The sequence below is a fragment of the Engystomops pustulosus genome, chromosome 3 (assembly GCF_040894005.1).
Source record: "Engystomops pustulosus chromosome 3, aEngPut4.maternal, whole genome shotgun sequence".
NCBI classification, from domain to species: Eukaryota; Metazoa; Chordata; class Amphibia; order Anura; family Leptodactylidae; genus Engystomops; species Engystomops pustulosus.
In genome coordinates this window covers 210,608,469-210,624,614 of record NC_092413.1, presented here as the reverse complement: position 1 = coordinate 210,624,614, position 16,146 = coordinate 210,608,469, and the positions used below count along the sequence as shown (strand labels likewise).

General features: G+C 44.7%; 1 protein-coding gene across 1 annotated transcript in view; it reads right to left on the bottom strand.

Moving 5' to 3' along the window:
* The window catches only part of LOC140122629 (adhesion G protein-coupled receptor F5-like), a 69,135-nt gene that overhangs the window by 1,094 nt on the left and 51,895 nt on the right, over positions 1-16,146 (bottom strand). The window contains exons 15-20 of the mRNA XM_072143705.1: positions 15,521-15,705; positions 7,359-7,535; positions 4,370-5,743; positions 3,412-3,453; positions 1,295-1,354; positions 896-962 (exon numbers count right to left, since the gene is read on the bottom strand). Coding sequence (XP_071999806.1) covers positions 896-962; positions 1,295-1,354; positions 3,412-3,453; positions 4,370-5,743; positions 7,359-7,535; positions 15,521-15,705 — 1,905 coding nt within the window. The remainder of the gene's footprint in view (positions 1-895; positions 963-1,294; positions 1,355-3,411; positions 3,454-4,369; positions 5,744-7,358; positions 7,536-15,520; positions 15,706-16,146) is intronic.

Below are 16,146 nucleotides of genomic sequence, written 5' to 3'. Positions count from 1 at the left end.
CCGACAGGCATACATTCACTGAAAGAGAGTGCCGCCGACAGGCATACATTCACTGAAAGAGACTGCCGCCGACAGGCATACATTCACTGAAAGAGACTGCCACCGACAGGCATACATTCACTGAAAGAGACTGCCGCCGACAGGCATACATTCACTGAAAGAGACTGCCGCCGACAGGTATACATTCACTGAAAGAGGCTGCTGCCGACAGGCATACATTCACTGAAAGAGACTGCCACCGACAGGCAGACAGTCGCTAAAAGAGACTGCCGCCGATAGGCATACATTCACTGAAAGAGACTGCCGCCGACAGGCATACATTCACTGAAAGAGACTGCCGCCGACAGGCATACATTCACTGAAAGAGACAGCCGACAGGCAGACAGTCGCTAAAAGAGACTGTCTGCCTGTCGGCGGTAGTCACAGAAAGAGACAGTCTGAGACAGTCTATAGATACATAAATAAATATTTTTTGTTAACCCATTCTATTTTGCTAAGAGCAGTTATTTACTATCCCGGGCAACGCTGGGAGCTACAGCTAGCATCACAATATTAGATCAGACTTCTATCCATCATCATGATAATATGAGCTGCAGCCACTGGAACTAGCAAAACCGGAAGCAGACGTGTCTGTAATCTGTACATTGGCCAGAATTACTGCAGCATACCAATTACTTCCTTGCTGGTACTTTTTGCTAATAAGTCACTTACCAGCGACTTTGAGTCACCCACTACAGCTCTTTTGTTAGAGCTTCCTGTTTAGTTAGAAGGATCAGACTACAAAGGGTTTGTTTGTAGTCTGTAACCATAGAGACACATAGCTCAGCACACAAGCAGTATAAACCAAACGAGAGGCAGATTTTTCATTGTATTTCTGCTGTTTATTAATACTTACCTTTTTTACCGAACAAATTGATAACTCCTCTTGAAAACACAGGATCGGTAGAACTGAGATTGGATGTCTGTAAAAAAAAAGCAAAAATGATTTAAAAAAATTATCTATATGAAGACTTTGAAAGAAAATACACATTGCAGTTGCTAAGCATTTTTCATATTGTTCATCCTATTATTAACAACTGGAAGCTAATAATGTGATTTATTGATAATGTGCAACATTTTTGCCATCATACAACAGCAAAATGTCTATAGGTAGGTAGATTTTTGGATCCTCCGATTAACTGTGGGGTCTGATCTGGGTTCTAGCTTAATTAAATGTCTGGGGTGAGGTACAAAATAAAATGTTTCCTTTAGGTACTTTATTACCAGGTATTCAGTTATACTGCATATCCCATACCTTTGTCTGTTGTGAAGACCATCTGGAGACTGAAAATCTGCTGAATAACGCATCGCGTACCTAAATTTTTTAATAAAAGAAGAGAAGTTTATTTATTAATTTTTGGGTCACTGCTTACATTTGTTTTCTAAGTTACAAGACAGATGAATGTTGGATAGGTATAGATCACAGACCCATAAAACTATGGGACCGTGGCCCCTTGAAAAGCTGCATAGCCCACTATAGAACCAGTATAGTTAAGCTATATTATAGGACAGTGGTGGCGAACCTATGGCACGGGTGCTAGAGGTGGCACTCGGAGCCCTCTCTGTGGGCACCCAGGCCATCACCCCAGCACAGAGTTCACCATTCAGGACTCCTCCTGCTGCAGTCACAGGCAGCCCACAACGTGCCATGTTCAGCACTATTTGTCATTGAAGCCCCTTCCCAGGGCCTGTGATTCATCCTGTTAAGGGGGCCTTAGAGGGAAACTGCAATAATAATCCAAATTTCTCCATCTTTCTACTGTATTGGTGTCTTCAGGACGCCAATACGTTCAAATCTGTGACACATCAGGAGCAATAAGTTACATTAAACTGGCATTTGGCACTTCGTGAAAAATATGTGGCTTTCTGTTGTAATTTGGGCACTCAGTCTCTAAAAGGTTCGCCATCACTGTTATAGGAAATCTATCCACTGGGGGTAAACATAGAAGCTTCCTACAGAATGACAGCAAGCAGTGATCTAGATAACTGTAAGGATTTGATAAGGAGAGTATATTAGAAAAATGTTAACTTTTCGTCATACAAATAATAACATTTATTTGCTGGTACAGGAATACCGCTTTAGACTGTGATTATGAACTTTGATATTGATGACCTATCAGAACGTCTTTGATCTGACTTTTAGCTCCTCTGTGCTCTCTGTATGCAACATGTTAGGCTGCATTCACACGACCGTTAGGGGATATATACGCCCGCCCTCCCATAGGCCGACAATGGGCGCATGGTGTGGTACGCTGCCGTTCCGTATCCAGGGAAAAAATAGGACATCTCCTATCTTTCCTTGTAATACGGTGCCGTGTATCTCTATGGAGAGGGGCAGGGGTGAACAGCTCCCGTGCGCTGATATGTGCTGATATGTGCGCAGCAACTTCTTCCTCTATGGGGGTCATTTACTAAGGGCCTGATTCGCGTTTTCCCGACGCGTTACCCGAATATTTCCGATTTGCGCCGATTTCCCCTGAATTGCCCCGGGTTTTTGGCGCACGCGATCGGATTGTGGCGCAACGGCGCTGGCATGCACGCAACGGAAATCGGGGGGCGTGGGAAAAATTGCCGCATTTAAAAAAACAAACAATGTGCCGCGAAACTTGCACTTACCTTCACCAGGTATAGGCCGGTGAATTTCAGGGCATTCCAGCCGGGGGAAATTTAGCGCAACAGCGACATCTGGTGGGCGGCGGAGGAACTACCTTAGGGAATCCCGACCGGGCCCGAATCCACCGCAGAGAACGCGCCGCTGGATCGCGAATGGACCGGGTAAGTAAATCTGCCTCTATTTGTCAGTTAGCCGAGTTACTGTGCATGTGTGGGCTCAGGCTAATTAGCCAAAAAGTGCTACGGGGCCGCACCCAAGGGTAAAACTTCAGAAACTACAGGGGTGTGGTGTTGCCTTGGCTGCCAGTAGCCTCTGAGTTAGTTAGTTAGTTATTTATGGTTAAAAGTTTATGTAAAGGCAGTGTATAGCTTAGTAAATAGAAAGGTATCATCGCAGTTATGTGTATTCCTGATGGTAGGTTTCCTTTAAGCATGGTAGTCCATCATGTGCCTCGGATGAAATGACCACGCCCCTTCTGACTCGCTACAAGTTCCGGCTATGTGCCAGGTAAGTTTATAAAGTCTTTTTAATGGGGATGTGAGGGACACAACTTTTAGCGAAAACAAAGGGTGCCCAATAGTCAATAGGGATTATGGAAACCTGTCAGTAGCTTGCATTATGAACAATGTGGTGGCAGGATCCCTTTAAGAACAAACCTACAGAATCTATATGTAACCCGGAGACTTCCTGTATATTGTCTTCTGACTCATTTTAAGAACATGGTAAAAATGATCACTATAGAAGTGTTTCCTTGTTACCTTTTTATCCATTAAACATCCAAACAGCAGAATAAATAATCCCTAAAAGACAGAAACAAAGGAAGATTGTAACATGTGTGGTGTTATATACCTTCAAGTCATCTAGTTGTCTTTATTCACATATATATCATGTCGGCATGTCACGTGTAGGAACCAGTGTGATCTTAGAGGGGATGTCCCATTTCAGCAAATAAATCTTATTGTTTGTAAAATAAAAAGTTATACATTTTCCAATATACTTTCTGTCGCAATTCCTTAGTGTTTTCTAGATCTCTGCTTGCTGTCATTCTATCGGAAGCTTCATTGTTTACTTCCAGTGGATAAAAATCTGACCATGGTCACACAGGTGCACGGCTCGTTATAACACCCGACTCTGATTACTCTGGGATACTAACGAGCCGTGCACCTGTGTGACATTTCTATTCACTGTAAGTAAACATAGAAGCTTAGAATAGAGCTATAGAATAACAGCAAGCAGAGATCTAGAAAACCACGAGGAATTACTAAAGAAAGTAAATTGGAAAATGTATAACTTTTCATCACACGAAAAATAAGATTTATTTGCTGGAACAAGAATACCTCTTTAGGGTGTGATTATTAAAGGGGTTGCCCAGTGGTTGAAAAACATGGCGGTTTTGTTCTAAAAACAGCGCCACACCTGACCATGGTTTGTGCTGGTATTGCAGCTCAGCTGCATAGAGATGAATGGAGTGGAGTTGCAATACCGGCATAAACCATAGTCAGGAGTGGCGCTGTTGTTAGAAGAAAGCAATGTTTTTCAACCTCTGGACAACTCCTTTAACTATGATATTGATGACCTATCAGAACGTCTTTGATCTGGCTCTAGGCACCTCTACTGATCAGCTGTTTGCTGTATGCAACATGTTTGGTTATTTCTTCGATATATCTTATTCTTCATTAAAAACAGGGACCATTTGAGAAGAAACTTTCTCCTTACCTGAAGACTATTCAGTGCTGCAAAGATACCATGGATGGCCAAAGTACCGGTGGACATTGTTCCTATTCCAAATCCCCATGTGAGTCCAAGAAGAGGCGTTAGGATCAATATACACTTTGTGATATGATTCAGGGAGCTCCTCTCCTCTTTCTTCGGTTTGTCTCCGACAGAAGGTCTTAGGACTTTTATGATCACCACAAACAACGTAACGAAATTCACTAGCAAAATGGTCAGCGCAGGAATAATGAAGGCGAGAAAGGCCATGCTCTCCTTCATGTTCAGCCAGCACTTCTTGTCATAGGTGTATGTTTTACTGGGTTGGGTCACCGCTACAGTTATGACCGTAATAATGATAGGACATCCGTAACCTAAGAAGAACGAGATCCCCATCATCACTGTCTTGCTCAAGTCATGGAAGATGCACATGAGACGATAGAATAGGATAAGACCCATGGTTAACATCCAGAAGAAGGTACACAGGTAGAAGAGGTGGGTGAAAAAGGTTGCAGCCACACAAGCATCTGTCTTCTCAAGGTCAGACATGGCGCCGCCAACAATGAACCAGATGTCCGCCATCAGAAGCGTCACCGCGATGTTCATGATGCAGACGTGACGCATGTAGGAGGTCTTATTCTTGGTTACAGATTTCCAGACTGTCGCCTCAATTACGATGCAGATGACCAGACTGAGCATGGATATACCCAAGCCGATGTAAGTAATAAATGTCAAGATTATTTCAGCTTCTCTATTCGTTGGGTAGTCGTAGGACATAAGAATGGAGAAGGAAGTCAGGTGATCACAGATGCACGTTACCGTCGTGTTGTCGCTGTTGTTCTTAGGCCGGCAGCCAGTATTATCCCAATCCTGGCTTTTAAAATTCCAAAACACACACATTGTTTTATTTAACCTCGGGTTAATCTTTGTGAAATTCATCTCAATCTGGAAGTCGGTATAGTTCTCGGACACGGTCGTTGTCATGACCAGACCATTGAGATCCCCTGTTATAGAAGAGTTTTTACTAGTTGCGTTTAAAATGTCCTTCAGCGTGGCATACGCCACACTTACCACGGTGGCATTGCTTGGAAATGTACTCAAGCTATTTTTATCAATCAGAATATTTCCTGTTAGGTTGCCCATATGGGTAAATTCGAAGTTGGCCATGTAATTATCCCCGGTGGCAGTCAGGTTACTCAACGTGTTGGCTTCTAATTGAATATTGCTGTTATTTTTTAGAGTTATGGGACCAGTGATTGTTAGCTTTTCTGCAAATTTCTCTACAGATTGGAGAAGATTCGAACTCTGTTGAACCTTATCCGGAACATTTTCCCATGTTCCTGTATTGTTTACAATGACGTCGACCACATTGAGAAAATTCTGTAAAACAAATAAAGATGTAGCAATGTTAAAGTGACAACAACGTCAACATAATAGATATTGTAGCAGTTTATGATTGGGTAATAGTAATGTGGGACATAGAGCATATGTAGCAGATGTCTCTATGATGCTACAATGGGGGTCATTTACTAAGGGCCTGAATCACGTTTTTCCGATGGGTTATCCGAAAATTTCCGATTTGCGCCGATTTTCCCTGAATTGCCTCGGGATTTTGGCGCATGCGATCGGATTGTGGCGCATCGGCGCCGGCATGCACGCAACGGAAATTGGGGGGCATGGCCGTACGAAAACCCGACGGATTTGGAAAAACCGCCACATTTAAAATAAAAAAGTGTCGCTTGACACACGCTTACCTGCACCCACGATAGGACAGTGAACTTCAGTGCACTCTGATGAACTTCAGCGCAGCAACGCCACCTGGTGGATGTCGGAGGAACTGCCTTAGTGAATCCCGGCCGGACCCGAATCCTCCGCAGAGAACGCGCCGCTGGATCGCAAATGAACCGGGTAGGTAAATCTGCCCCAATGTCTCTCATACACAGATACATATACAGAAGTATAGGAGAATCTTCTCCATTACTCTCTCTCTCTCACTTAGAAGAATCAGATCGATCATGTAAGAAATTATTCAGAAGTAGTGATCTGTTTTAATGGGAATTAAGCTCTCGAGTGGTAGAGGAATTTGTCGCACGGATAGAAGAGTTAAAGGGGTGTTCCCATTTTAGCAAGTTAATGTTATTATGTGTAATTTAAAAAGTTAAAAATTTTTTCAATATACTTTCTGTATCAATTCCTCACGGTTTTCTAGATCTCTGCTTGCTGTCATTCTATAGAAAGCTTCTAAGTTTACTAGCAGTGGACAGAAATCTGACCATGGTCACGCAGTTGCACGGCTCGTTATATCCCTGGTCACATGATGTCACACAGGTGCACAGCTCGTTATATCCCTGGTCACATGATGTCACACAGGTGCACAGCTCGTTATATCCCTGGTCACATGATGTCACACAGGTGCACAGCTTGTTATATCACACGGCTCTGATTACTCTCTGTGATATAACGAACCGGGCTGTATATAACTGAGGAAGAGCCCGGCCCGAGTTCGAAACGCGTATTATTATTCAGCCTATGAATAAAGAGGGTTTGAGTATTAGAGGAGATTAGGACCATGTCTAGGAAAGTCCTCGACAAGAGGGATCTGTTGACCCATTTCCAGAAGCCTTTGGTTTTGTGTTGTGATTACATAGTGATGTAGGGTCTGCAGGTGCTGAACCTGGGCTTGGTATAGTTTTATTTGGTTTAGTTTAGGGTGTGGGATATGTTTTTTTTTTTATTTTTGCGTGTGTGTGTGGGGGGGTAGATTGTGGTTTACGTTAATTATTGGGAATGGTTGATGTTATTTTTAGAAATTTGTGGGTGTGGTTTAAACCGCGATCATTGGTTGGGTGGGGGTGTGGTATATGGCGGTGTTTTTGGTATATATAATGTTATTGTTATTATTTACATATTTGTCCTAGGTGTGAATGGGGCTGGACCAGTCGATGGGTTATTGTATATAATTGTATATAACTTTGTATACATGGTAAATTTTTACCTGCATCTCAGGCTTTTTTATCTTCTCAGCAACAACCTCTAATGTCTGTAAAGCGCTAATCACAATTAATATATCAGTGCTTGACGCCGATATATTTTCTTTCTCTGCATTTAAAACGGAACTTAGACTCCCAAGAACATTAGGAACCTGATCTTTTGAAACAGGACTTGTCAAAGCCTGAAAAGAAAAAAATGTATTGGTAACTATTTTACTCCAATTTTATGTAACCCCTCCCACACAGTACAGTACTCTTACTTACTGACACTTTCCAAGGCACCTCTGGGGGTGTCTCCTGTATTATAGTCAGCTCTGGGGGTGTCTCCTGTATTATAGTCAGCTCTGGGGTAGTCTCATGTATTATAGTCAGCTCTAGGGGTGTCTCCTGTATTATATTCAGCTCTGGGGGAGTCTCCTGTATTATAGTCAGCTCTGGGGTAGTCTCCTGTATTATAGTCAGCTCTGGGGTAGTCTCCTGTATTATAGTCAGCTCTGGGGGAGTCTCCTGTATTATAGTCAGCTCTGGGGGAGTCTTCTGTATTATAGTCAGCTCTGGGGTAGTCTCCTGTATTATAGTCAGCTCTGGGGTAGTCTCCTGTATTATAGTCAGCTCTGGGGTAGTCTCCTGTATTATATTCAGCTCTGGGGGTGTCTTCTGTATTATAGTCAGCTTTTGGGTAGTCTCCTGTATTATATTCAGCTCTGGGGTAGTCTCCTGTATCATAGTCAGCTCTGGGGGTGTCTCCTGTATTATATTCAGCTCTGGGGGAGTCTCCTGTATTATAGTCAGCTCTGGGGTAGTCTCCTGTATTATAGTCAGCTCTGGGGGTGTCTCCTGTATTATAGTCAGCTCTGGGGGTGTCTCCTGTATTATATTCAGCTCTGGGGTAGTCTCCTGTATTATATTCAGCTCTGGGGGAGTCTCCTGTATTATAGTCAGCTCTGGGGTAGTCTCCTGTATTATAGTCAGCTCTGGGGTAGTCTCCTGTATTATAGTCAGCTCTGGGGTAGTCTCCTGTATTATAGTCAGCTCTGGGGGAGTCTCCTGTATTATAGTCAGCTCTGGGGGTGTCTCCTGTATTATAGTCAGCTCTGGGGGTGTCTCCTGTATTATAGTCAGCTCTGGGGTAGTGTCCTGTATTATAGTCAGCTCTAGGGGTGTCTCCTGTATTATATTCAGCTCTGGGGGAGTCTCCTGTATTATAGTCAGCTCTGGGGTAGTCTCCTATATTATAGTCAGCTCTGGGGTAGTCTCCTGTTTTATAGTCAGCTCTGGGGGAGTCTTCTGTATTATAGTCAGCTTTGGGGTAGTCTCCTGTATTATAGTCAGCTCTGGGGTAGTCTCCTGTATTATATTCAGCTCTGGGGGTGTCTCCTGTATTATAGTCAGCTCTGGGGTAGTCTCCTGTATTATATTCAGCTCTGGGGTAGTCTCCTGTATCATAGTCAGCTCTGGGGGTGTCTCCTGTATTATATTCAATTCTAGGGGTGTCTCCTGTATTATAGTCAGCTCTGGGGTAGTCTCCTGTATTATAGTCAGCTCTGGGGGTGTCTCCTGTATTATAGTCAGCTCTGGGGGAGTCTCCTGTATTATAGTCAGCTCTGGGGTAGTCTCCTGTATTATAGTCAGCTCTGGGGTAGTCTCCTGTATTATAGTCAGCTCTGGGGTAGTCTCCTGTATTATAGTCAGCTCTGGGGCAGTCTCCTGTATTATAGTCAGCTCTGGGGGAGTCTCCCTTATTATAGTCAGCTCTGGGGTAGTATCCTGTATTATAGTCAGCTCTGGGGTAGTCTCCTGTATTATATTCAGCTCTGGGGGTGTCTTCTGTATTATAGTCAGCTCTGGGGTAGTCTCCTGTATTATAGTCAGCTCTGGGGTAGTCTCCTGTATCATAGTCAGCTCTGGGGGTGTCTCCTGTATTATATTCAGCTCTGGGGGAGTCTCCTGTATTATAGTCAGCTCTGGGGTAGTCTCCTGTATTATAGTCAGCTCTGGGGTAGTCTCCTGTATTATAGTCAGCTCTGGGGTAGTCTCCTGTATTATATTCAGCTCTGGAGGAGTCTCCTGTATTATAGTCAGCTCTGGGGGATTCTTCTGTATTATATTCAGCTCTGGGGGAGTCTCCTGTATTATATTCAGCTCTGGGGGTGTCTCCTGTATTATAGTCAGCTCTGGGGTACTCTCCTGTATTAAAGTCAGCTCTGGGGGAGTCTCCTGTATTATAGTCAGCTCTGGGGGAGTCTCCTGTATTATATTCAGCTCTGGGGTAGTCTCCTGTATTATAGTCAGCTCTGGGGTAGTCTCCTGTATTATATTCAGCTCTGGGGTGTCTCCTGTATTATAGTCAGCTCTGGGGGAGTCTCCTGTATTATAGTCAGCTCTGGGGGAGTCTCCTGTATTATAGTCAGCTCTGGGGGAGTCTCCTGTATTATAGTCAGCTCTGGGGGTGTCTCCTGTATTATATTCAGCTCTGGGGGAGTCTCCTGTGTTATAGTCAGCTCTGGGGTAGTCTCCTGTATTATAGTCAGCTCTGGGGTACTCTCCTGTATTATAGTCAGCTCTGGGGGAGTCTCCTGTATTATAGTCAGCTCTGGGGGAGTCTTCCGTATTATAGTCAGCTCTGGGGTAGTCTCCTGTATTATAGTCAGCTCTGGGGTACTCTCCTGTATTATAGTCAGCTCTGGGGTAGTCTCCTGTATTATAGTCAGCTCTGGGGTAGTCTCATGTATTATAGTCAGCTCTTGGGTAGTCTCATGTATTATAGTCAGCTCTGGGGTAGTCTCCTGTATTACAGTCAGCTCTGGGGATGTCTCCTGTATTATAGTCAGCTCTGCGGTAGTCTCCTGTATTATAGTCAGCTCTGGGGTAGTCTCCTGTATTATAGTCAGCTCTGGGGTAGTCTTCTGTATTATAGTCATCTCTGGGGGTGTCTCCTGTATTATAGTCAGCTCTGGGGGTGTCTCCTGTATTATATTCAGCTCTGGGGGTGTCTCCTGTATTATAGTCAGCTCTGGGGTAGTCTCCTGTATTATAGTCAGCTCTGGGGATGTCTCCTGTATTATAGTCAGCTCTGGGGTAGTCTCCTGTATTATAGTCAGCTCTGGGGTAGTCTCCTGTATTATAGTCAGCTCTGGGGTAGTCTCCTGTATTATATTCAGCTCTGGGGTAGTCTCCTGTATTATAGTCAGCTCTGGGGGAGTCTCCTGTATTATAGTCAGCTCTGGGGGAGTCTCCTGTATTATAGTCAGCTCTGGGGTAGTCTCCTGTATTATAGTTAGCTCTGGGGTAGTCTCCTGTATTATAGTCAGCTCTGGGGTACTCTCCTGTATTATAGTCAGCTCTGGGGTAGTCTCCTGTATTATAGTCAGCTCTGGGGTAGTCTCCTGTATTATAGTCAGCTCTGGGGTAGTCTCCTGTATTATAGTCAGCTCTGGGGTAGTCTCCTGTATTATAGTCAGCTCTGGGGTACTCTCCTGTATTATAGTCAGCTCTGGGGTACTCTCCTGTATTATAGTCAGCTCTGGGGTAGTCTCCTGTATTATAGTCAGCTCTGGGGTAGTCTCCTGTATTATAGTCAGCTCTGGGGTAGTCTCCTGTATTATAGTCAGCTCTGGGGGTGTCTCCTGTATTATAGTCAGCTCTGGGGTAGTCTCCTGTATTATAGCCAGCTCTGGGGTAGTCTCCTGTATTATAGTCAGCTCTGGGGGAGTCTCCTGTATTATAGTCAGCTCTGGAGGAGTCTCCTGTATTATAGTCAGCTCTGGGGTAGTCTCCTGTATTATAGTCAGCTCTGGAGGAGTCTCCTGTATTATAGTCAGCTCTGGGGGTGTCTCCTGTATTATAGTCAGCTCTGGGGTAGTCTCCTGTATTATAGTCAGCTCTGGGGTAGTCTCCTGTATTATAGTCAGCTCTGGGGTAGTCTCCTGTATTATAGTCAGCTCTGGGGTAGTCTCCTGTATTATATTCAGCTCTGGGGTAGTCTTCTGTATCATATTCAGCTCTGGGGTAGTCTCCTGTATTATAGTCAGCTCTGGGGTAGTCTCCTGTATTATATTCAGCTCTGGAGGAGTCTCCTGTATTATAGTCAGCTCTGGGGGATTCTTCTGTATTATATTCAGCTCTGGGGGAGTCTCCTGTATTATATTCAGCTCTGGGGGTGTCTCCTGTATTATAGTCAGCTCTGGGGTACTCTCCTGTATTATAGTCAGCTCTGGGGGAGTCTCCTGTATTATAGTCAGCTCTGGGGGAGTCTCCTGTATTATAGTCAGCTCTGGGGGTGTCTCCTGTATTATAGTCAGCTCTGGGGTAGTCTCCTGTATTATAGTCAGCTCTGGGGTAGTCTCCTGTATTATAGTCAGCTCTGGGGGAGTCTCCTGTATTATAGTCAGCTCTGGGGGTGTCTCCTGTATTATAGTCAGCTCTGGGGTAGTCTCCTGTATTATAGTCAGCTCTGGGGTAGTCTCCTGTATTATAGTCAGCTCTGGGGTACTCTCCTGTATTATAGTCAGCTCTGGGGTAGTCTCCTGTATTATAGTCAGCTCTGGGGTAGTCTCCTGTATTATAGTCAGCTCTGGGGTAGTCTCCTGTATTATAGTCAGCTCTGGGGTAGTCTCCTGTATTATAGTCAGCTCTGGGGGAGTCTCCTGTATTATAGTCAGCTCTGGGGGAGTCTCCTGTATTATAGTCAGCTCTGGGGGAGTCTCCTGTATTATAGTCAGCTCTGGGGTAGTCTCCTGTATTATAGTCAGCTCTGGGGATGTCTCCTGTATTATAGTCAGCTCTGGGGTAGTCTCCTGTATTATAGTCAGCTCTGGGGTAGTCTCTTGTATTATAGTCAGCTCTGGGGTAGTCTCCTGTATTATAGTCAGCTCTGGGGTAGTCTTCTGTATTATAGTCAGCTCTGGGGTAGTCTCCTGTATTATATTCAGCTCTGGGGGAGTCTCCTGTGTTATAGTCAGCTCTGGGATGTCTCCTGTATTATAGTCAGCTCTGGGGTAGTCTCCTGTATTATATTCAGCTCTGGGGGTAGTCTCCTGTATTATAGTCAGCTCTGGGGGAGTCTCCTGTATTATAGTCAGCTCTGGGGTAGTCTCCTGTATTATATTCAGCTCTGGGGTACTCTCCTGTATTATAGTCAGCTCTGGGGTACTCTCCTGTATTATAGTCAGCTCTGGGGTAGTCTCCTGTATTATAGTCAGCTCTGGGGTAGTCTGATGTATTATAGTCAGCTCTTGGGTAGTCTCATGTATTATAGTCAGCTCTGGGGTAGTCTCCTGTATTATAGTCAGCTCTGGGGTAGTCTTCTGTATTATAGTCAGCTCTGGGAGAGTCTCCTGTATTATAGTCAGCTCTGGGGTAGTCTCCTGTATTATAGTCAGCTCTGGGGTAGTCTCCTGTATTATAGTCAGCTCTGGGGTAGTCTCCTGTATTATAGTCAGCTCTGGGGTAGTCTCCTGTATTATAGTCAGCTCTGGGGTAGTCTCCTGTATTATAGTCAGCTCTGGGGTACTCTCCTGTATTATAGTCAGCTCTGGGGTACTCTCCTGTATTATAGTCAGCTCTGGGGTAGTCTCCTGTATTATAGTCAGCTCTGGGGTAGTCTCCTGTATTATAGTCAGCTCTGGGGTAGTCTCCTGTATTATAGTCAGCTCTGTGGTAGTCTCCTGTATTATAGTCAGCTCTGGGGTAGTCTCCTGTGTTATAGTCAGCTCTGGGGTAGTCTCCTGTATTATAGTCAGCTCTGGGGTAGTCTCCTGTGTTATAGTCAGCTCTGGGGTAGTCTCCTGTATTATAGTCAGCTCTGGGGTACTCTCCTGTATTATAGTCAGCTCTGGGGTAGTCTCCTGTATTATAGTCAGCTCTGGGGTAGTCTCCTGTGTTATAGTCAGCTCTGGGGTAGTCTCCTGTATTATAGTCAGCTCTGGGGTAGTCTCCTGTATTATAGTCAGCTCTGGGGTAGTCTCCTGTATTATAGTCAGCTCTGGGGTAGTCTCCTGTATTATAGTCAGCTCTGGGGTAGTCTCCTGTATTATAGTCAGCTCTGGGGTAGTCTCCTGTATTATAGTCAGCTCTGGGGGTGTCTCCTTTATTATAGTCAGCTCTGGGGTAGTCTCCTGTATTATAGTCAGCTCTGGGGGAGTCTTCTGTATTATAGTCAGCTGTGGGGTAGTCTCCTGTATTATAGTCAGCTCTGGAGGAGTCTCCTGTATTATAGTCAGCTCTGGGGTAGTCTCCTGTATTATAGTCAGCTCTGGAGGAGTCTCCTGTATTATAGTCAGCTCTGGGGTAGTCTCCTGTATTATAGTCAGCTCTGGGGTAGTCTCCTGTATTATAGTCAGCTCTGGAGGAGTCTCCTGTATTATAGTCAGCTCTGGGGTAGTCTCCTGTATTATAGTCAGCTCTGGGGTAGTCTCCTGTATTATAGTCAGCTCTGGGGGAGTCTCCTGTATTATAGTCAGCTCTGGGGGAGTCTTCTGTATTATATTCAGCTCTGGGGGAGTCTCCTGTATTATATTCAGCTCTGGGGGTGTCTCCTGTATTATAGTCAGCTCTGGGGTACTCTCCTGTATTATAGTCAGCTCTGGGGTAGTCTCCTGTATTATAGTCAGCTCTGGGGGTGTCTCCTGTATTATAGTCAGCTCTGGGGGAGTCTCCTGTATTATAGTCAGCTCTGGGGGAGTCTCCTGTATTATAGTCAGCTCTGGGGTAGTCTTCTGTATTATAGTCAGCTCTGGGGTAGTCTCCTGTATTATAGTCAGCTCTGGAGGAGTCTCCTGTATTATAGACAGCTCTGGGGGATTCTTCTGTATTATATTCAGCTCTGGGATGTCTCCTGTATTATAGTCAGCTCTGGGGTACTCTCCTGTATTATAGTCAGCTCTGGGGTAGTCTCCTGTATTATAGTCAGCTCTGGAGGAGTCTCCTGTATTATAGTCAGCTCTGGGGGATTCTTCTGTATTATATTCAGCTCTGGGGGAGTCTCCTGTATTATATTCAGCTCTGGGGGTGTCTCCTGTATTATAGTCAGCTCTGGGGTACTCTCCTGTATTATAGTCAGCTCTGGGGGAGTCTCCTGTATCATAGTCAGCTCTGGGGTAGTCTCCTGTATTATAGTCAGCTCTGGGGTAGTCTCCTGTATTATAGTCAGCTCTGGGGTAGTCTCCTGTATTATAGTCAGCTCTGGGGTAGTCTCCTGTATTATAGTCAGCTCTGGGGGAGTCTCCTGTATTATAGTCAGCTCTGGGGTAGTCTCCTGTATTATAGTCAGCTCTGGGGGTGTCTCCTGTATTATAGTCAGCTCTGGGGGGGTCTCCTGTATTATAGTCAGCTCTGGGGTAGTCTCCTGTATTATAGTCAGCTCTGGGGGAGTCTCCTGTATTATAGTCAGCTCTGGGGTAGTCTCCTGTATTATAGTCAGCTCTGGGGGTGTCTCCTGTATTATAGTCAGCTCTGGGGGTGTCTCCTGTATTATAGTCAGCTCTGGGGTAGTCTCCTGTATTATAGTCAGCTCTGGGGGAGTCTCCTGTATTATAGTCAGCTCTGGGATGTCTCCTGTATTATAGTCAGCTCTGGGGTAGTCTCCTGTATTATAGTCAGCTCTGGGGTAGTCTCCTGTATTATAGTCAGCTCTGGGGGAGTCTCCTGTATTATAGTCAGCTCTGGGGGAGTCTCCTGTATTATAGTCAGCTCTGGGGGAGTCTCCTGTATTATAGTCAGCTCTGGGATGTCTCCTGTATTATAGTCAGCTCTGGGGTAGTCTCCTGTATTATAGTCAGCTCTGGGGGTGTCTCCTGTATTATAGTCAGCTCTGGGGTAGTCTCCTGTATTATAGTCAGCTCTGGGGGAGTCTCCTGTATTATAGTCAGCTCTGGGGGAGTCTCCTGTATTATAGTCAGCTCTGGGGGAGTCTCCTGTATTATAGTCAGCTCTGGGATGTCTCCTGTATTATAGTCAGCTCTGGAGGAGTCTCCTGTATTATAGTCAGCTCTGGGATGTCTCCTGTATTATAGTCAGCTCTGGGATGTCTCCTGTATTATAGTCAGCTCTGGGGGAGTCTCCTGTATTATAGTCAGCTCTGGGGGAGCCCAAGCCGTCTATATTATAACCCACTACTTGGTCCACTCCCCTTATGTCCTTAAGTCTTGATAAGTGTATAAGAACTTACGTCTATTTGATTTTTGATGTTGTCCAGAGCTGCAGACCTGCAGGTTGAGGTGCCAGGAACCACTTTCCATTCGACACCATTGCAGGTTAAATTTTTGGTTCCTGTTAAAGTCGGATCATCTGCCCCACATGAAACTGTAATAACAGAATCTTTGGCTCCGACATAAGGTGTGGTGCACTTTGCTTCTACAAAAGAAGTTTAAAAAGAGTATATTAGCTGTTCCGGAACAATTATGTATCTTGTAATTCGCTGTATTATTAGCTTTATTCATTTATCCACCTTCATCTCGTTGTTGTGGTTTAGAAACTGAAAAAAAATTGGACCTATGTCTCGTCAGGGTCATTATATAGAGATATACAAGAAGCTACCATTAGTAGTATAGTAGACCAATATCTGAACAGTGAGTGTAAAAAAGTCATAGATTATGACAAGCAAGTGTGAGTTAGACTTTTTAAAGGGAACCTACCATTGGAGATTTGGGACACATAACCACCCACAGTTTATTGTAGGCTGGTGTAATATTGTCCCAAATCTTCTTATATGAGAGCTGTCCATGGCTGGCGTTAAAATACAGGCATGTATTGTGGGTCAGATGAGCCCATTAGACCCCTGGTGCTCCTGGCGAT